Source organism: Balaenoptera physalus (genome assembly GCF_965194825.1).
Source record: "Balaenoptera physalus genome assembly, chromosome: 3".
NCBI lineage: Eukaryota > Metazoa > Chordata > Mammalia > Artiodactyla > Balaenopteridae > Balaenoptera > Balaenoptera physalus.
In genome coordinates this window covers 100,067,794-100,089,923 of record NC_138890.1, presented here as the reverse complement: position 1 = coordinate 100,089,923, position 22,130 = coordinate 100,067,794, and the positions used below count along the sequence as shown (strand labels likewise).

The window sequence follows — 22,130 nt, the reverse complement described above, 5'->3', positions numbered from 1 at the left end:
AATACAATTCAATGAATGTGATAAGAAATAATTAGATGAGTATATAGACAATATGTTTATAAGAGGATATAATAACAGAGTAACTCAATTTTCATCACCAAATGACTCAACCATGTGCATGATCTTTCTTATATAAGCAGTAACTCTTCACAAGCACTCTTTACTTCTTGTCTGACCAGTGAAATGGGCTTGATGGGTTAACTTAAACTCCACTGAGATGTAGATACTGTCCCACAAGTATGCACTTTTAATATCTGGCTAAAAATCTCCTTCTATGAGAGGCCTTTTCCAAGTAATCTCCCTAATATAATCCCTGACCCAGTTGAATTTGCTCTCTTGTAGGTAATACCACTTAACTTTTCTTACGGAAGCTGTGGCCCAGAATTACATCTTTCAGTTTTGCTGTGGGCCTGCTCCTAAAGAGAGTGCCTTGAGTGAGGGACCCAACTTCTTGATCCTTGTATCCCGTAGGGCAGGTAGAGTGTCTGGTCTCTAGCTGCCTGCTCAATGCATGATTATTGAAAGTATGAATCTATCCGTCAACAGTAGTGCTTTGGTAACCATTTACTCTAACAAGGTTAAGTTACTTCAACTCAATAGACCTCAGACTTTTCTACCTGTAAAATGAAGATTTGGACTAGCTAGTAAAAAAGTTTCCTTACAACTCCAAAATTTGACTCTATGATTTTATATATTGTAAAACATGGCAAATATACATAACTTAAAAAGTTTGTGGATCCCTGGTACGAATGATGTGGGAAAACAGAAAGATTTTGAGTTTGACTTATTGAAGTATTACTGTTTAATTTTAATTTATTGATGTATTTATGCTCATTTGTATTTCAGAAAGTATTACAAAATAATTAGGTGATCAAACATTTGGGGGGTTGTTTGTTTATAAACATATACTTGATAGAATAGCCATTGAAAATTATAATAAAAAAATGAACACTGACTTAAATAATATACTTACAGGAAATTAAATAGTGAAAAGAAATTAAAACAATAAAACATAATTAGGTATCTTGATGGCCAGCAAACATCAACCATGACTGTTAACATATGACTATCGTCCTAAGTGAAAATTTGTTACTTTTAGTGGAAATCTTAATGTTTGAAAGTTTTATCATCAAGAGTTTGGGTATATTAAACATTCCATGTAGAGACAGGCTTCTGGACATATGGAATTGACTTTGACTTAAATCCAGGTGACCCCTCTTATGACATGACTACCGATTACCTTTTCTTATAGATGTGAGGGAATGGTCAGGAGGGAGTGTGAGACCTTCCCTTTCTTTAGGTCCTTTTAAGGTGCTGAAAGTCTTGTTTCTCCTCTGCCCATGCCTGACTTGCCTGGGGGAGCGCAAAGCTGCAGGGCCTGTTTAGCTGCTGCTATTTACGTGTGCTGACCAAGGTTTATATGCCAATCACTTTCATATCAGAACTCTGTAGTTGAGAAAGCACCTTTGAAAAATTCAGTGATGCCTGTTCCAGGAGGGATTTTTATTTGAAATTCTTGCTTATTACTCCTTCCTCTTCATTTTGGTCTCTTCTTCTTCTTCCTTCACCATGATTCTCCATTCATTTATTCACTCATAAACACATATGGGACACTTCCTATATACCAAACACTTTGTTGGGTCATGAGGATAGAGAGCTAAAGATATGCTCCTCACCATCTAAGAGCTTATTGCCGAGTATCATTTTTTTTGGGTACAAAGTCTTTGCAAGATTGGTCCTTTGCTGTTTATAACCACTGGGCATATACTTATACTTTGAATGCTTAGCTTTTTTTTTTCTTTTAATTTTTTTTGATGTGGACCATTTTTAAAGTTTTATTGAACTTGTTACAATATTGCTTCTGTTTAATGTTTTGGTTTTTTGGCTGCAAGGCATGTGGGATCTTAGTTCCCTGACCAGGGATTGAACCCGCACCCCCTGCATTGGAAGGTGAAGTCTTAACCCCTGGACCACCAGGGAAGTCCCTGAATGCTTAGCTTTTGATTCTTAGCTTTTTTTTTTTTTTTTTTTAATTTTTATTTATTTATTTATTTATTTATTTATTTATTTATTTATGGCTGTGTTGGGTCTTCGTTTCTGTGCGAGGGCTTTCTCCAGTTGTGGCAAGTGGGGACCACTCTTCATCACGGTGTGCGGGCCTCTCACTATCGCAGCCTCTCCTGTTGCGGAGCACAGGCTCCAGACGCGCAGGCTCAGCAATTGTGGCTCACGGGCCCAGTTGCTCGGCGGCATGTGGGATCTTCCCAGACCAGGGCTCGAACCCGTGTCCCCTGCATCGGCAGGCAGACTCCCAACCACTGCGCCACCAGGGAAGCCCTGATTCTTAGCTTTAAATAATTGATTCCTAAATTCTGTTAAGTATCTGTGGAAGTCAATCAGCCAAAGCTGTCTTTAACCATCAGTTAAAAAGATATGACCACTTAATATTAGTTTTCTTTCATTTTGCAAATGTCTCTTTTTCAATGAGAATTTCAAAACCAGGATAATGCTTTTGCAGCTTTAAGCTTTCTGATAACCAGCTTCTAATCTTATTGGTCACTAAATTTGAGGGTGGATGTGGAAAGAAAATTTTTATTTAGGTTATAAGGTCTGGCTCCTCTCTTAAACTTTACTGAAATCCTCTGATGAAGCTATAAACTTCCTGCTTCCATTTTCTTTTCTTTCTCCTTAACAGTTATAGATATAGGAGACAAAGACTTAGATCTCCGTTTGAAATTTATGGGATAGTTAGTAGAGAAATTATTGCAAGCTTTCAGAGTTGAGGATGGAGAAGCTACTTAAGGCTATTATTGTAGCTAAGCTGAAGGAGAGGGAAATAATAGGAAAAAGGCCATTATAAGGAACCACAGCAGTCAATTTGTTTGAGCCAAAGACAATGACTGTTTTGATTCTTTATTGCTTCATAACTCTCCTCTTCCCCAAAACTTGGTGGCTTAAAACAATAACCGTTAATTATATCTCCTAATTCTTTGGGCTGACTGGGTTCAGCTGAGTGATTCTTCTGGTTCACATGAAGTCATCTGGGGCTGCAGCTACTTTGGATCTCAACTGGGCCAGAGCACCCAAGATGGCATACTTAGGTAGCAGTGATGCTGGCCATCAGCTGGTAGCTCAGCTAGGGCTGTCAGCTGGGGGCCTTGATTCTTCTTGAGACCTCCTAAGTGTCTCCTTATGGCTGCTGAGGCTTCTGTGTAGCGTGGTGGTTGCATTTCAAGAGGCAGGAAGTGGAGGCTGCCAGTCCTCTTAAAGTCTGGCCCTAAAGTGGCATAGCTTCCCTTCCCTTCTATTCTACTGGTCAGAGCAGTCACAGGCCCAACTTATATTCAAGGGGGTAAAGAAATAGACTTCACTTCTCATGGGAGGCAGTAACAAAGAAATCGCAGTTAACTTTAATCAACCGTAGTAAATCTATGTGTAACTAACCAATATAAAAGCTAGTGTTTGAAAAAAAGAGAGGGGTATAAAAAAGACTAGGTATCTCCTGAATGCATGTGATATAAAGGGGGAAATTAGCTGCTCCTGATCACGTTCAGTTGGGTTTAAGAAATGGTTTCCTTAGACCAGGGGTCCCCAACCCCTGGGCTGCACCAGCAGGAGGTGAGCCGTGGGCGAGCCAGCGAAGCTTCATCTGAGACTCCCCATTGCTCCCAATCGCTTGCATTACCGCCTGAACCATTCCTCCCCCCCCACCCCGTCCCTGGAAGAATTGTCTTCCATGAAACCGGTCCCTGGTGCCAAAAAGACTGGGGACCGCTGCCTTAGATCATTCATTCTCAAACTTGAGTGTTCAGAATTTCTAGGAGGGCATGTTAAAACACATATTGCTGGACCCAACCCCTAGAGTTTCTGATTAAGCAGCCTGGGTTGGGGCCTGGGAATTTGAATTTCTAACTAACCCTCAGATGATGCTGATACTACTGGTCTTAGGAACCACAGGTGGAGAACCACTGTTTTAGACTGTGCAGGGCCAGAAAAAGTGAGAAAATAAAAAAAGAGAAAAGAAGGAAATATATTCTTTTCCTCTAATGGTATTTTTAAAAGCCAGTAGTATAAATTTAAGTTTCAGGACACCATGAACATGTTAACATGGGGCCTTTATGTTTGTCATGGTCATTAATCCTAGTGCTGCAACATCAACCCCTGAAATCACATTAGTTTAACACAGCAAAGGCTATTATTACTTATGTAAAGTCCAGCGTGAGTCAGTAGCTTTCCTCTGTTTGGCACTACAGCATCCGGAACATGTGACCCTCAGTATTGCTGAGGCAGGGAAGAGGGAAGAGAGGTGAACAAGGCATACCAGTTCTGAAATCACCCTGGAAGTGAAACAGGTTAACTTCTCTGAGAGTCCTTTGGCCAGAACTAGTCACATGACCTCAACCTAAATGCAAAAGAAGCTGGGAGATGTTGGGAGCACGTGGATAATTAGCAAGCCCTGACTATCTCTGCTAAAGCACCCAACTAACTTTAATGTCCCATATTCTATGATTAGGCAGGGCTGGAAGTAGAAAGAGTCCCACAGGCCCTCAAAACCACATGTACACCTCTGCTTACAATTCTTCAAACATTACTGTTATGACTTTAAAATATTTATTCTTGTCTGTGAGTAATTTATGGTTTTATTCCTAATTTTCTGTGTGACATTAAACAGAATGCCTAATGACATCACTATCTCAAAAGGAAAATCTGTCGTAAAACCTCTTTTTCTCCTATTACAAATAACGTGGTAAGTCTTTGTTCCAGGCCATTTTAGTTGTTCTGTTAAAGAGTGATGAACACCATCTCTTTTTCTTTGCTGATTTTGCCAAGCACATAATTCTTTAGGTAATTATTGAGGTGATTACTTATGCTTCTGGAGTCTCGACAGCTTGTGCCTATTGGCATCAGGGCATTATCAGGACTTTAAAACCATCTTGTGGGTGTTTTTGAAAACAAAGGAATGTTTTAACCGTATTATGTAATACTGTTAGCCAAGTATTAGATAATACAGTACGGAATATTGTCAGTGAGAAACAAAGCTCAGGTTTGGTTTAGTTTCTTCATCAGCTTCCCTTTTACTGCTGTTGCCTACCTTTGTCTGGAATTCTTTTCTTACGGTGCCTCCACAAAAATTGATACAGTAAATCCCCTACATACGAACCTTCAAGTTTCAAACTTTTAAAGATGCAAATGTGCGTTCGAATGTCCAATCGTGAAAGTTAGTTCACATGTCTGGCGTACATTGTCACATGCGTGCATCCTCTACAAGTGGTTGTGCTTTTGTGTACTTTACTGTACAGTACTGTATAGAGTACAGTAGTACAGTATCTTTATTTCAAGCTAGATCTGCAGGGGGATGACTTCATTGAACTCCTTGCTGTGCAACACAAGGAGCTTACTAATGAAGAGCTGATGGAATTGGAGGCCCAGAGAAAGGATGAAGAGAGACAAGAGGAAGAAGAAGTAACTAAAGAACCGAAGAGATTCACAGCACAGGAAAGGGGATTTTCGTCATCTGAGGAGGCGCTATTAGTTTTTGAGGCACAGGACCGGAACGTAGAACGGTACACGAAGGTTGCAGCAGCCATTCAGAATGCAATCCAGTGCTACCATGTCATCTATAACGAGAAAAAAAGAGCTACTACCAAGACATCACTGGATCGTTTTTTCAAGAGGGTAGATGGAATTGAATCCAGCAAGGAACCAGAACCTGTGCCATCAACATCAGGCGTGAGTGCAATTGCAGCTTGCCCTCCATCTCCTATTGCTGACGATCCTTCAGCTCTACCATCTCCCACCTCCTCTCCCTCCTCCAGTCAGTAACTCTTCTTGCCTGTTCACTTGATGCCAGCCCCTGTGTGCCAGCTGTTGTACTGTACTACTGTACTTTTTAAGGTACTGTACTGTAAGATTAAAAATGTTTTCTTTATTTTTGTGTTTGTTTGTTTTTTATGTATTATTTGTGTGAAAAGTATTATAAACCTATTACAGTACAGTACTATATAGCCGATTGTGTTAGTTGGGTAACTAGGCTAATTTTGTTGGACTTACAAACAAATTGGACTTACGCACTTGCTCTCAGAACGGAACTCGTTTTTATGTAGAGCACTTACTGTACTGGTGAGCAGGACTCCAGCCACATAGAGACTGTTTGGTCATGGGAAAGCAGTTCCTATTTTACTCAGCTGATGGGAAGACTTTATTTGGCAAATAAACATGCTTAGGAAATGCTACACACCCAGTCTCAGTAGCTTTGAGGCAAATTTCCATTTCAGTTTTGTCTCTTCAATTCTGCAGGCTTAATTAACACCTCTGATATGTTCAAACAATATGATGGTGAGATGTTTTCTGTAGAAACATGCTTGACTCGTAGCAGTCACCTGTTTGATAAACCGAAACACTGTATGTCATGATTTTTAGAAAACATCCAAGTTATGTGCCTTGATGCCTTAGTTATATGGTCTCAGTTTATACTTAGAATCTGTATAGGATTTTTCCCCCACAGTTATTTAGTAGCTACCAGACAGACAGCTTCTTTAAATTAATAAGTGACAGATCAACATAACTCTTTCTGCTGAGCAGGTGAAGAAACTGAGACAATTTCATGGCTAGCCCAAAGCATCTTGGTGAGTCAGGGCAGATTTAGGATTAACCTTAGTTCATATGCCCAGGCCAGAGCACCTTGTGTAACTCTGAAGTTAAATTTCTGGAGGCAAGGACACTCTCTTTTTTTAATATTTACTAGAACAGTAGGATGATGTGTAGTTAAAAAAATCAGTGACTCTTTAAATCAAGTTATGTGCTTCATCTCAGAAGCGTGGCTGTAATTGCCTACCCGGATGCGTGAAGAAAGACTTGAGAATACACAGAAGGCTGCCTAATGTAGTGGAAAGAGCGAGGCACTACAGCTGGAAGAAGCATGTTCCAGTGAGAGCTGTGTGACCTTGGTCACATCACTTAACTTCCCAAGAACCTTAGTGTCTTCGCTTGTGATATGTGAGGCATCAGCGTAGATGTTCCCTAAGGTCTAAATTTCTATTGCAGATTTTTGAAACTGTTATGTTTGTGTAAGGAAGCATCCTCCGTAGGTGAATCTTAATCCAACCAAAATTCCCATTCTTTTAAAGAGTTATTTCTAAGTGCAATTGCTATGAGAGAGAGTTTCCTTGCTCTAACTTGGCATCTGGAATCTTCTCTCTGTCATCAGCTCTGCTGAAGAGCACAGAAGGGAATCGGAGAATGAAGCTTGGCTGTGAGGAGGCTGAGTGTACAGGGCAAGCACAAACTTGTAAGGCCAGGCTCTCCTTACAGCCCTGCTTTCCATTTTCCCCAGAGCTGGAGGCTGAACTCTAAACCACCTCCTGCTACCCACGCACCTTACTGATAGATAGAAGAAATCTTGGCGTGGGGACAGTGTTTGCCAGGTTATTTTGGTAGCAGCTCTTGTATTCACCCTCACCCCCATGCACTTGGTTGGTTTGCCATGGAAAGAGTCTGGGGGAATTTGCTTTTTCAAGTTTTTCCTCTTCTCCCACGCTTGTGCCGAGTGAGAAGAAAAATGGGGCATCAGCCTCATGGAAATACAGTGGTGCCTCCCTATTTCTCCACCTGCCCCTGTGGAAGGGAGCTTGATGACCCTCATCAAGGGCACAGCATGGGGGTTGGAGTCCCTTTGAAGGGGTATTCTCTGCGGAGGTCCAGGCTTATTTCTGAATATCACTCACCCAGAGGCCAGTTTCACATCCTGCAAAAAATCTCTGAGAGAATGTGTCAGCAGAACCAGCATTGCATGTCTAGACAAAGAATTGATATTAGCATCATCAGCCAGCATCCAATCTGTTAACTCTTGTGTAAGCATTTGCTATCTGTGCCCCAGGCATTTTTTGGCTTAAAGTGAAAACTGTAGCTCTAAGATTTAGACTTAGGTCTTTCAGGAGGTTCTTTCAAGGGAAGGAATCACAAGGTACCTTATTTCAAGATCAGATATTTTATTGATTAATATGAAAGTCTCCTCTTTTTTTCCTTCTTCAGTAAAATGGTGGCTGTGTCATCACCATCTTCACTGTATTATATATTCATTATTTTAAAAAATATTTATTAAGCAACCTCTCGAAACCTATGCAGGGCATTCTGCTAGGTTCCGCTGATACATTGATGAATAAATCAGCTAAGGTCCCTGCCCCTCTGGAGTTTATAGCTTAATGAGGAGACTGACCACAAACAAGAGTAACAGGATATTTCTGTCTCAGTTTCGACTGAGGCACCAAAGAACAAAGCAGTAGGTGTCGAGTTCCTTGGCTTTCTAAATCGAGGTGCTAGACTACCTCTGCAGGATTTGCAGAAAGGGTGCCTCAGAACTGGTTCTGCCAGCCTGACCCATCATCCACCTCCTGGGCATTGGTGAGAAGGCTTAGTGTTCTTGGAGGTGCAAGTGCTGGTAGGGAGAGTTCGTTTGAGGAGAGTTGTCACTGTGCTGAGTGGCTCTCCTCACCTTGGGGAGGGGCTATGTGTCCCCTCACTCAAGCCTCTTTGGGAGGAGCCTTCTAGGGAACCACTCAGAGAGAGCACTGTCCTGTGTTGCCTGGAGTTTGGGAACTTGGGGACTAACATCTGAGGCATCTCAAGGCAAAGGCCAGAGTGGAGGAGGGTAGGACATGGTGGTGGGGGTCACAGCAGAGAAGAGGTGGCTGCATTGGGAATGCCAGCACTTTTGGAGTTGACTGGGCAAGAACTGACTCTGAGGAAAGAACAGATTGGGTCATCTTGAAAGTAACTTGACAAGAAGGACATATGGAGGGGTGAGGTGACTTTGAAAAAAAAGCCGGGGTTTTAGAATGGGGCAGCTGAGTGGGAAATTCTTTTTTTTTTTAAAATTAATTAATTAATTAATTTATTTTTGGCTGTGTTGGGTCTTCGTTTCTGTGCGAGGGCTTTCTTTAGTTGCGGCGAGCGGGGGCCACTCTTCATCGCGGTGCGCGGGCCTCTCACTAACATGGCCTCTCTTGTTGCGGAGCACAGGCTCCAGACGCGCAGGCTCAGTAGTTGTGGCTCACGGGCCCAGTTGCTCCGCGACATGTGGGATCTTCCCAGACCAGGGCTCGAACCCGTGTCCCCTGCATGGGCAGGCAGATTCTCAACCACTGCGCCACCAGGGAAGCCCAAGGGGGAAATTCTTAAGGGGCCAACCAGAAAGGGCTTTGCCCAGTAAAGCTGCTGTGGATAAGACATCTGCCATGATGAGTCACTGAAACCCCATAAAGAATGGGCTTGGGAAGCTTGGTTGTCTGCTAAGTGCAGAGGCACCAAGCCCAGATTACAGCCATATCTGACAAGTTAGATCTATTTCCCCCTATTCTAATCCATCCCCTGCCCCAACCTGGAAGGGCCTGAATCGACAGCTAGCAAGATGGGAGGAGGTGGGGTGAGGAGAGGTTTGCCCCATTGGACAATCTTCCAAGCCTGAAGCAGATCTGAGCTGGCAGAGGGGAGAAATAGCAGGTTAACTTAGGTTTGCAGTTTCGATATTAAAATCACCCGTGAAAAGGGACTATTTGCTTATGATCAGGAAATGACTAGGATAGCTACGGGACAAGTGGGAAATTTTCATCTAACGACAGGGAAGGACATATGAAGGGAGCAGATTTGAAGTAGCAGGAGTAGGAGAGGATAAATTGCTTTTAGCTCGTGCCATAATGACCCTGGTTCTTTTATTAATCAGGTAACACTAGTGAATGAATAAAATATAGAATTATAAAACTGTGTTCTTAAAGGATAATGGGGAGGGGTGGTAGTGGTCTGGAGCCCACTTAGAGAGCTCGACAAGGGTGACCTCTCAGGAAACAATAATTAATGAATGAGAAGGAGCCAGCTGTGCTGTGTTTGGTGAGAATTGGGGGAAGGCGGTCCCTGCAGGGTCCAGGCAGAGGAACATTTGTAAAGTTTATGTGGAGTCATATGATCCGTACCCAGTAAACATTCGAGTGGCTTCAACCAAGGCTATGTTCGTTCTTTGTACAGGGCACTGACTTAAATGCCAGGACTACAGACAGGATAAATGCCTCCTTCCCTGAGGTTTAAGGCTTAATTGATCAACACATTAAAACAAACAAACAAAACAAAGCAAAAACAAAAAAGCAAACCAAAAAAACCCCAAAAAACATTGATGAAAGGTTAAGATCTAAAGGCTATGAAGAGGGAAGAAGCTCTTGCCCTCTGCTCTCAAGCTCCTGATGGCCCCAGATAACGTTCTCCCTGTTGGAGAATTGCCATGACAAGCAGCCTCTTTTAGTGCACTGGTGACCTTTTATGGAGTGCAGGGGCAGCTGGACAAAGAAACACAGAGCTCCCCGACAGTTCCAGGAGGGAGGGAAAACCTATGAACTTGTCCTAGGGCTCTGTTTATGTGTAAGACTTAGAAAAGACTACTTGCTGTAAGCATGCCATCCAAAATAATAGAGGTAGGATGTCAACAACTCTGTCAGTTGGGGCAGATATAACTCCTCGCATTGACACAATGATTGGAAAAGTGGCTCGCCTTAGCTGGCGTAAGTTTGTTCACTCAGGAAATGAAAAGAACAGAAAGCTGAACTGGTGACCTGGTCACAGCCTGGGGAGAGTCTTTTTGGGAATGTGGACTCATCCATTTAAAGCTCAGATCCTGGGCAGATAGTGACCTCAGCGAGTGTCTGTGTGGGTGGCACTTTCCCAGCCTCGCTGGGGTTCTAGGTGGCACTGAGTCTCCACCAGGAGATGGAGCATCTCAGGGCAGGGAGCAGTGCACAAAGGCCTGTGGGGCTCTCAGGAGACAAGGACTGACAACCCCTGCTTTCAAGGAACACCCTGGTTGGGAGATAGAACTGCCGTTGCCAACATATCTGGCAGGCACATGTGCAGAGCCAACTCAGGGAGGTGAAGAAAGAGGTGAAATATGCTTCCTGTGAATACCAAGAAAAGGCAGTGCAATTTCAATGACCAGAGTTTTCCATGTCTCTAGCTTTTAATTTTGTCTGTTCACTTTCCCAAAAACACATGCTCAACAGAGAAACTAGCAAGTGCAGACAGTGTAAGAAATCAGCGATGTTCGTTTTTAAAGAATATTTTGTAAATAGAGAAGACACTACTGAATTTTGGAGGAGAGAGTTTGTGCTATGTCTTTCCTCTTTTCCCTTTGGTGGGGAGAAGAAATTTGCCCCATTAGAACCTGTGCCCCTTAGAGAGGAACCAATCTCTAAACAGGCTGTCTGGTTCTCAGAAAGTTCTCAATAAATATATTTAAAAATCAAAGTTGGGGGATTTAGGGATCTAAGAGTTTCAATTTTTTAAAAAAAAATTTGAATTAGAGTGCTTTGTAACTAGTCTGTCTTGCCAGTATTATGTAAGGATATCAGACCCTAAACATGCTCTCTGATACTCTTTAACTTAAAAACACAGTGAGTTTCAAAAATCAGTTTTCAAGTTGATATTGTGGTCCTTGGGTGTACTTTTTCCTTGGCAACACACAGTAGCAGAAAGAGCACAAGTATTTGAGTCAAGCAAACGTGCATTCGAACCCCAGCCTTACAACCTGTAGATCTGGAGTCTGGGACCCTGCTCTAGAGTTCTACTGTGGAGGGTCTTCTGTGATCCTGTGACAGTTGCAGCCCTCCTCATAGAGAAGTCTGAGGGGCTGAGAACACGTGCCCACCTGAACCCTCTGTCCCTGTGCTTTCAGGACCTGAATTCCCTGCCCAGGCAACTGAGAACACACTTCCAGGGACTGCTGGGGCCTGGGAGAGGCTGGCTGGGCTGTCCACCCTTTGCAGGATGGGGCCTGACCGGGATGGGTGTGGGGTGAGAGGCAAGGAGGATGGGGCAGTGGGCTGGAAAACTTCCATTTGTCCTCTATATTGAGTACTGAAAGTGTCACACTGCTAGCAAGCGACTTGACCATTCTGAAGGTCATTTTTCTCCTTTGAAAATGTGTATAAGAATTCCTATCTTACAGATATTAAGGATCCAATCAAATTATTATATAAACATAATTGTATGGAATATAGTAAATGATAAGTTCTTATCCCTGCTACCAATCATGGCTAGAGTTTCAGGCTAAACTCAAAATGTCTGCTAAATCCATCATACAACTGAAATGCACTACTAATTATATTATTAGCACTAACAGTATTTCACGTATATGGTTTCTTACCTAAAACCTTTGGGGCCAGATGTTTTCAGAATTCAGAATTTTGAGGATTTTAGAAATATGTGCATAAACCATATATCGCATTGCCCCTGGAATATTTGAGGCAGGGCCATGTTATCAAATACATTAATATTTTTATAGCAAAACCTATTGAATGAATATGTGTGGTAAGTAAAGACTATACATGGCCTCATGTCAGTTTAGGTTATTTTTTTTAAATAACTTTTAAAATTTTAGAACAGTTTCATATTTATAGAAGGATTGTAAAGACAGTACAGAGACTTTTCCATATGATTATCATCTTACCTTAGTATGGTACATTTGTCACAATTAATAAACCAATATTGATACATTATTATGAACTGAAGTCCATACTTTATTCAAATGTCCCTAATTTTTACCTGCTTTCCTTTTCTGTTCCTGGATTCCATCCAGGATACTCCACTTCATTTATAGTTGTTATGACTCCATAAGCTCTTGTTGGCTGTGACAGTTTCTCAAACTTTTCTTGTTTTTCATTACCTTGATAGTTTGAGGAGTACTGGTCAGATATTTTGTAGAATATCCTTCAACTGGGATTTGTCTGACAGTTTTCTCATGATTAGACTGGGGTTATGGGTTTGGGGGAGGAAAACCACACAAGTGCCATTCTCATCACATCTGAAGGGTACATACTATCAATATGACTTATCACTGTTGATGTTGACCTTGATCACCTGGCTGTGGTAGTGTTTGTCAGGTTTCCCCACTGTAAAGTTACTCTTTTTTTCTCGCCTTTTCATTTTGAACTTGTTGGAAGTCACTCTGTACAACCCATACTTAAGGAGTGAGGATGTATGCCCCCCTCCTAGAAAGGGGAGTGTCTGTAATTGTTTGGAATTTGTCTATGCGGGAGATTGGTCTCCTCTTTCCATAAATCAGATCTTGCTGCCAAATGGGTTAAGAAATCTTTTTTTTTTCTTTATAAATTTTTGTACTGTGGATAAGGGATTATGGACCAGAACCAGCGTTATACCTAAATTTTAAAAGTGCTTGCACTCACTGTACCCCCTGGTGATAGAAGAGACTGAGTTGGTGGTTCCTTATAGGAAGAAAGAATGAAAGGGACTAGTGGGAAGGGATAATGGTGGCCTGTTTCTGAGAGCCGTGGATGGTCGCCTCCCACCACACGTGGCTTGGCTGTACATTCCTAAACAAGAAGTACATTTGGTTGCTTCCATACCTTCATAACAAATTTATCCTGAAGGGAAATACTGGGAGATATGGTGATGACCGAGTTAAGAGTGTAAGTTTTTAAAAATAAGACAAATTTTCCCCTTCTTGTGTTTGTCAGACCTTTTAAAACACGCATTTTCATAGAAACTCTTAAATTGGGATTATTCAGGACTAGGAGAGGTGTGTATAGAAAGCAATGTAAATTGTTCTTGCCCTGGGCATGCAGAGTCACCTCCCACAGTCACCAGGGATCCGCTCCACCCTCCTACATTCCCTCCTCCCTCTGAGATGCCCTGTACCTGCCTCCAGGCAGCAACATGTCCCAGGCTGAGTCTTCTTTCTCCTCAACTCTTCTCACCCTCCTGCCCTCCCAGCTGGGTGAGACCCTCTCAGGATTTTTATCATCCAGTCCTAGCTCCCCTGTGGTCTCTATATGGCTTCTGAAACTTGCTTCTCCCCAGGGTTAATATTCAAAGTGTCTGACAATCTATGCCCTGGAGCTGCAGCTGGGTCTTACTGTGCCAGGCACTACCTCTTCAGGTACAGAGGGTCCAGTAGGAGGGGACTCACCGAACGATGTTTGAAGGGATGTGGAAATGGCTGAGAGCAGCTGCAATTTATCAACCTGAAGAGGAGTCTTGATATTTTAACATTCAGGAAAAGTAAATATTATTAAATATATTTTGTATCATATTGGTCATAGGAGGCTTCCAGAATTAAGCTCTAGCCTCCACTTACTGATTACTAACATAATGCGTACATACCCTCAGGGTTGACTTTCTAGGTTTTGGAGTTGCTCGCTGATGCCCCAAGAAGGCATCCATTTTAATTAGGGCTGCAGTGTGACCTAATATTGATATGTTACTGTTCAAACTCACCCCTAAAACCTAATAGCCAACGTCATAATGATCTTAGAGCAAACTCACAAGATGGTATGAGCCCCAGGCAGCACCAGAATTGTTTAAAATGGGCTGACAGGAATGTAGCTGTAGTGAAGTTTTTCCTATTTCAGTCTTCAAAGGATCACAGGTCAGGAAATTTCTCTTCTATTGATTTCACTTGATCCCTCTCCAACCTATGACAGCATTGCCTACAATTACATGCATCTCTTTAGTATACTATGGGTGATCCTATCTCTTCCACCTAATTTAGAGGAATAATGTGGAGGTCTTGAAAATGGTATGAACTTCTGAGAAAAAAGAGTTATATGTAGGGGTTATGGGGACATGTGTATGCATATGACTGATTCACTTTGTTGTGCAACAGAAACTAACACAGTATTGTGAAGCAATTATACTCCAATAAAGATCTATTGAAAAAGAAAAAAAAGAAAAAAAAAAGAAGGAAGTTATATGTAATTTAGATGATGAATAATCTTCAAACAACTCCCTGAATTTGAGCTCCAATTAGAGAGGAATAATTAGACATGTTGGCATTGAAGAAATAAAATATTTCAAACCACTCTCTGATCTTGGTCATGTCTCTTTTTCAAAGTCCAAAAATTAAACATAATGATGGACTAGATAAGTAAGTTTATTATTCACCATCTGGTTATGCCACTTGATGAATTGACTGGAGTTTCTCAGAGACCTTCTTTTCAAAGGCTCCCCTGGGTTAACAATTCCCTCAAGCCTGTTTTTTTGTGGTGTCTTTAAACCACATGTCACTGGGTTTAATTGCCTATAGCAAAGGCCTCTCAACTTTTCTGTCAAATGCTTTTATCCATAAAAATTATTTGACTTCTTAAGTCTTATAATACACTTTATACATTTACTACCAAAATAATGCATTATGTATGTCGTAAAACTGTTTGCATAGTTCATTTGGAAATTTCTTGTGTACTGCCTTGTGAAAACCTTGTATCTTGAATTGTTTTTTAAATAGTTAATTGTGATTTACATTTTCATTGGTTTATGTTTCCTTTTTGTGTCTGATTAGATTTATAAAACTAAGGTCAAGAATTAAAAAAAGAAAAATATTCTCTACAACAGAACCTTTCGCTTAACTGGAGTCTTGTCCGGTTTTGCCCCATTTGTGTGATCAGGAGCAAGCCACTTAACTTGCATGAGCACTGATGATCTCATCTGTAAAGGAAGGGCTTGGACTAGATGATTTCTAACATCCCTCCAGCTTTATAATTTGGATGATAGGATTTGATTTGGCAAATCTCCCAGAGAGATGTTCTCTGGGTTTGAGAAGGCTGTCCTAATTTGACCATGGATGTTATGAATTTAGAAAAAACTCTTTTAGAAAACTCCCCAAAGACAAACGCCCTAGAGGCTTGGTGTCCTAAACCATCTTCCTGCTGCACGGCTCTGACAGTAGGTTGAGGGGTGCCACTGTGGAATGCCACACCACAGCACCACAGCGGCAGGAGGCTGGTTGCACATGTGAATCATGAAACTGTCAGCAACAGCATTATTCATAAAGAGAACTTCAGTTGAGAGCTGAGTTCAATAATTTTTAGCCCAATATGCCAGCACTTGGCCTTCTCACATTTTTTGGTTGCATTATGTTAAAAATCCTGATTTTATTTTCTAATCCTTTGTGTGTGAGCTGTGGTGTTTAGAGAAATAGATGCATAAAAAATACATATCAAAATGCCACATCCTGTAAGCATAGCTTACGCTGATTATTTTAAATGTTTTCTTTACTCAAGCAGGTGGATTTAGGACATAACAGTAATAATAAACACTCATCTAAAGAACAGATTTTGATCAAGGAAGTCTCCCATTGGTTATATATATATAATCTTTACTCTGTTGGTTTTCCCAGGGCAAAAATTGCACAAAAGAAACAGACCACAGCTCTTGCAATATAATACCAGTAAAAGAAAACAAACAAAAGAAAAAGCACACAAAAAACCAAACAAACCCCCTCCCCCCCCGGAAAAGTAAACAGAACCTCAAGACAAAAACTGTCCTAACAATGCAAACTAGAACTTAAATGAGATCCTACCACACCTAGGCAGCCACCCGTATCCAATCTGTATCCTGGAAAGACTTATGACTAAGCAAAGAGAGGAGAGACCATGAAAAGAATCAGTCATGGATTTTTAATTTATAAGCACAGACTGATCCAGGGAAGACTTACAGCAAATTTTATTCCAGTGCCTCTTGCTGTTTTTTTTATCATACAATCTGTGTCTGTCAGCAACAGCCTTTGATCGCTTCTTTAGCCAACCTGAAATGCTAGGAGGATCCTTGTTTAACCAGTTTTTAGTAACTACGTCTCTATGCCGCCCTCACCATCATTTCATTTGTTTTCAGGACCAGAGATCTCTACTCACATTATATTTAAGGATCTGTTAGAATACTATCAAGGGGGGTTAGAAGTAATTATATAGGAAATGAAAAATCAAGAATCTTATATTTCTGTCCCAGGCAAGGACCATAAATTAGTTGTGCCACAGCAGTCCTCTTTTCCATGGGATTATCTTTATGATAACACGATGATAACACATTTGACATTTTGTGTAAAAGATGCCTTATTTTTGTCATATAGAAAATATGAATGTGCAGTCAGCATTGGCATCTAAGCAGATGTAGATGCTGTGGTTAAACACAGGAGGAGATCTCCTATGAAAAGTGGACAAATGTGTATTACATGAAAGTGATTGTCAGCACTACTTCAAGTAGATACTGCTGCCCTTAGTGAGAAGAGTGTAGAATAAATGCCAGTTGTTTTTATTTCATGCCTAGATTTTGTGTGTTAAAAGTCAGGTTAGTTCTCTGATTATATGATTTAAATGCTTGGATTGATTCAGTATCATTAATAATTTTGCATTTTGTGACCTCAGTTGTTCAAGCCAGCTGTTTTGCTCACCAGGTATGCTCAAACTGGGAAGAAAGGCAAAGTCTGTGAGTCAACTGAAGTCTGATATAGACTTTCCTTTAGATTTAAAAAGAAAAAATTTAAATCATGATATTCCATGTGGAAAATATACTCTACTGTCTTTTTTTTTTTTTTTTTTTTTAATGCCAATGAAATCCCCACAGCACGTTCAAGGCTAAATAAGCAGGGAGGTTGCAGACCATGCTTATACTTTATAGTCTGGGTATTTGGGAGACTCTCTGAGTCAGCACCCTTTCTTCTGTGCCTTCTGCCCTCCCTGCCTGGGAAGGCCAGTATGAGTAGGGCTAGCCTTAACTGTGGGGACAGTCAGTAGGTGGCTCTCTTAAAAATGCTATTTTCCCCCCTGTTAATTTGTCCTTTTCAGATATCTATCTATCTGTCTACCTATGATGTATATATATGTAATTTACTCACTTGATAAAATGTACTGAGTACATTTATGTACAAGGTATGTAGAAGACAGAAGATAGAAAAACAAGTTTCAGTGAGTCCTTTAGCTTACAGAGGTGTGTGGAAAATGAGAAATAGTCACCTATAAATATAATATAACGTAGAAAGTGTCAAGTGCCATAAAAGGGAAAGAGCTGAAGTACTCTTTCCTTTGGGTTAAATGAACATATACTCTGGGTGCAACCTCATTTTGGCTTCAGTCTGGATAATTGGTCTGGCTAGCCCATCATCTCGCAGAATCTGAAACAAGAGAACCCGTGAGGAGTAAGATTTGCTGGACGAGGCGTTGCAAAATCAGATCAGGAAGATGGTTGGCTGATTGTTAACAATCCGTCTGTAAATCTTTACTGAGTCTCCACTTTGGGCTGGGCGATGGGGATATGGAAGAGAACAAGCCAGATGTGGTCTCTGCCCTCCAACAGTCTGGAAGTTGTTTTAATGAAGAGCATGATCAACCAGAAAGCAGGAGAGTGTTCAGAGAGAATAAACTGGAAATAGAAAAGTAGCTTTACCTGCTTATAGTTATGCTATGCGTTAGCCAAGAATGTGAATAAATGTCATGAGTCTAGGGGCTTCCCTGGTGGCGCAGTGGTTGAGAGTCTGCCTGCCAGTGCAGGGGACACGGGTTCGAGCCCTGGTCTGGGAGGATCCCGCATGCCGCGGAGCAACTGGGCCCGTGAGCCACAATTACTGAGCCTGCGCGTCTGGAGCCTGTGCTCTGCAACAGGAGAGGCCGCGATAGTGAGAGGCCCTCGCACCGCGATGAAGGGTGGCCCTCGCTTGCCGCAACTAGAGAAAGCCCTCCCACAGAAACGAAGACCCAACACAAGCCATAAATAAATAAACAAATAAATAAAAATTAAAAAAAAAAATGTCATGAGTCTAGATCTAATATTTCCCTTTTTTCTCTCTTTGCATTGAATCTGTCTGTGAATTAGGCAGAAGTACCAGGAATTGTAGTGGGAAATAGATTCTGGAATGGTCCAGAGCCTGGCTGAGGGAAGAGGAGGGAGAATTGGTGGGCAGCCTTGGTAGTGCGGTGGGACATGAAGAATGGGAATTCTGGGAAGAGATGTATACATGGTTTTGTACTGGAGATGCTGCCATTTATGGTTATATTTATAAATATTTTGATTCTGAGAAGATTAGAAGTGGCTGAGGAGAAAGGGAGAGCTCTGAGAGGTGTCTGGCAAGTGGGTGATAGGAGAGGAGAAAGCAACAGTGGAATCTGACAACTCAGCAAATTCCTCAATCTTTTTTCCCCATTAGCTAAGGAGATAGTGTCTTTGGGTTGGTGATAAGAGAAGACAAATGGAATGGAGAAGGAGGATAGAGCAGAAACCTGAGCCACAGTTGGGCTGAGTGCCCTTCTCTGGGGAGGATATATGTATGGAGAGGTGCAGAGATTGACTAAGGACAGATTTTAAACCAAGAAAGTCTATGTGAAAATGTGTTAAGTACTTTAAAGAGTTAAATAATGTAAGAATCAATTGTATTCATTGTTTTCATTTATGTCTCCAGTCTGCCCTCTCTCCTCTCTTCCTGTTTTCCTCCCTTCCTTTCATTCCTTTTTTTCTTTTTTAAGTACTAATTAGGACATATAATTCTTTTTTCCCTGGTGAATAACTTCCCATCTACCTAGTGGTGTGCTGATAAAGAAAAAAAAAAGCATATTTATGTACATACATTTATTATAAACTTTTTTTATATGAAGGATGTATAGCACACAATTTACAAATAACAAAATATGCAATACTCTTTATTGTAAATTTCATATAGCCAATTGAGTCTCACAGACTGCTTTTATTGATTTTTGCTGAACTCCTATATTCTTAGCCAACCTGTGGTTGCAGCTGATGAAAGAGCACAGTTCTGCTGTGAATGTTCGTTGCATTTTCATTAAAGTTAATAAGTAAAACACAGGTAGATCAATGATGACAACTGTCAGAACTTCACTTGTTTGTCAGTGGTGTGATGACTTCTTTGCTGAACTAGCTACTAATTTTTGAATACTGGAAGAATAATTCCTGAAGGGTTTGTTTGTTTTTGTTTTTACGTTGTTTTATTCATAAGGTGATAACTACAAATAGGACACACTTTTGAGTTTAATCTGCATTATTAACATTTTCTCACTTTCATTATTCATTATTAACATTTTCATCACTTTCTTAAATGTAAGCAATTAACAAAACAATAAATCAAGCCCCGATTGGTAGCTTTTGCCAATTTCCATGGTGTAAATACTTCCAGCATAGTGTCAACTGAACATGCAGTTGACTAGTAATAGGCAGCAGCATACCATAACACATGGACCATTTCCTCTAATTCAGATACAATAGAGGTAAATCACCTCAACAGAACAGATAACAGTAAATGTAGTAAAATAATTAGGAAATGATGACTTTTGAGTATTTATGACCTTTCTTTTAATACATTTTTGAGAATTTATTAACTTAATTTTTAATATAATGAATTTAGTTGTAAGTTTCTATAATTTAATTTTTAATAATGGCAGCATTTAACAAATAACTGAAAAATTCCTGAAACTGTAACAGTCAGCTCTCTTGAGCCAGAATGAGCTACTATTTTCATTATTATATTATAGTTTAGGAATCTAGGTCTCAGAGAAGTAAAATTTTTTTAAGTCACATACCTACTAGGAGATTCATCTTTTTTTTTTTTAAACATCTTTATTGGAGTATAATTGCTTTACATTGTTGTGTTAGTTGCTGCTGTATAACAAAGTGAATCAGCTGTACGTATACATATATCCCCATATCCCCTCCCTCTTGTGTAGGCGATTCATCTTGAACCCAGATTTTTTACTCCAAATCTCATGAAGACAGTCACTCCAGAGAACCTGGATAAAGGGCACCCCATCAAATACAACACAGAGAAAATCATGCAGAGAGACTTTGAGATTCCCAGGAGCCTCTTTGCGCTACCTAACCTTACCAGTTTTCTCTGCTCTGGGCGTTTGGTTCTATTCCACCAAAGAAACTCCTGTTCTGATTCTTTCTGGACCATGCACTACTAGGTCAAGCTATTGCTATGAAGGATATCTTCCAATTTGCATAGTCTGTTAAACAATCAATTCACAGGTATTTGTTGAGTAGCTGTGAACAAGGTCCTGTGCTGGGTGCTGCAGTCATTCACCCCTCTGTACACTTCTGACAGGTCACACTTCCTCTTGTTTATGAGGGGAAAAAGAGCCAAGTTAGAATCATCTGTGTGGCAAGTCTACTATTCATTGGATTATAAAGCTTTAATGTTTGGACGTAGGTTATAGTTTTAGTTTGGCAGGTTTCCCTCTCTAGTTAGAGTTAATAGTTTAATATTGGAACACTTTTTTTTTGGAGGGGGCTCTAATTTGTTTAAGAATTTTTAGAGGAAATACAATTTCTCTCTCTCTCCCTCTCTCCCTCTCTCCCTCCCTCCCTCCCTCTTTCTCTCACTTTGTACAGCTTCTGACTCATGATTTGTATTCTTGTTAATCTTTTCTTTTCTAACCAATAAAAATGAGTAAAATTGTGGTTCCTTATTGTTGCCATAGAATTAATGGGATCTGACCATATACAATCCCTGTAATTCGTCCCCCAAATGGGGTGTGTGGTATTCTAACATTTCACCAAAGTATATATTTAAATTTTTTGGCTTTTAATGAGTTAAAAAACTTTCCTCCTCAATCAATTCTTTTCTATTAATTTCAAATTTATCTAGGCAAACTGATATTAATAGTTTACTATCAAGTCAATAGGAAGATAACACATTTTGACTGGATTTTTCAATGTATGTGAAAAAATACTTAGCCTCAGATATATCTTTTTATGTATCAAACCAGAAGAAAATCAGCATAAGCTTTTTAACTTTATAAGACATAGACTTTCCTTACTTTTATTATTGCTCTAACAGTAATACTCAGAAAATGTAGTATAAACTAACTATGAAATAGTACACTTGAGTAAATGAAGTCAGTACAATACACAACAGTGGTTTTCTGCTGGTCAGGACTCATTAGTTGATGAGAAGAGCCCATTGGTACATATGAATTTTCGGTGATGTGCAAGGGGTTTCCACTTCTTTTTTCTGGGCAGCCAGTGCCAGTGAAGCCATCTTACTGGCCAAGATGGAAATTGCTTTAATTCTGAGGTTCCTTGTTGCACATATATTTAAAAATATTATTGAGCATCTGCTGAATGCCAAGCAATCATCTAGGTTCTGGGAGTGTGAACCACTGAACTAGACATACAAGGTCCCTGCTCTCATGGAGACTATCATCTAGAGGGGGTGAAGTAAAAATAAACTAGTTAACATAGAAATGAATAAGACACTCTCAAAGAAAGACACATTTAATGAAGACAGCAAGCAGGGCAATGGGATAGAAAGTGATTGGGGTAACTTTACCCAGGGGTGGTCAGTGATGTCCTCTCTG

At 40.5% G+C, this 22,130-nt stretch overlaps 1 protein-coding gene across 5 annotated transcripts in view; it reads left to right on the top strand.

The window, feature by feature from the left end:
- LOC309658986 (uncharacterized protein) overlaps positions 1-22,130 on the top strand; it is a gene marked incomplete at its 3' end in the record, with an annotated part of 321,204 nt that overhangs the window by 174,673 nt on the left and 124,401 nt on the right. Inside the window, exon 4 of one of the 5 annotated variants that reach the window (XM_082458301.1) lies at positions 5,345-18,261. The exons of the other annotated variants lie outside the window; for them this stretch is intronic. Coding sequence (XP_082314427.1) covers positions 5,345-5,823 — 479 coding nt within the window. Of the gene's footprint in view, positions 1-5,344; positions 18,262-22,130 lie in introns of those variants that run through there. 5 annotated transcript variants of the gene reach the window in all.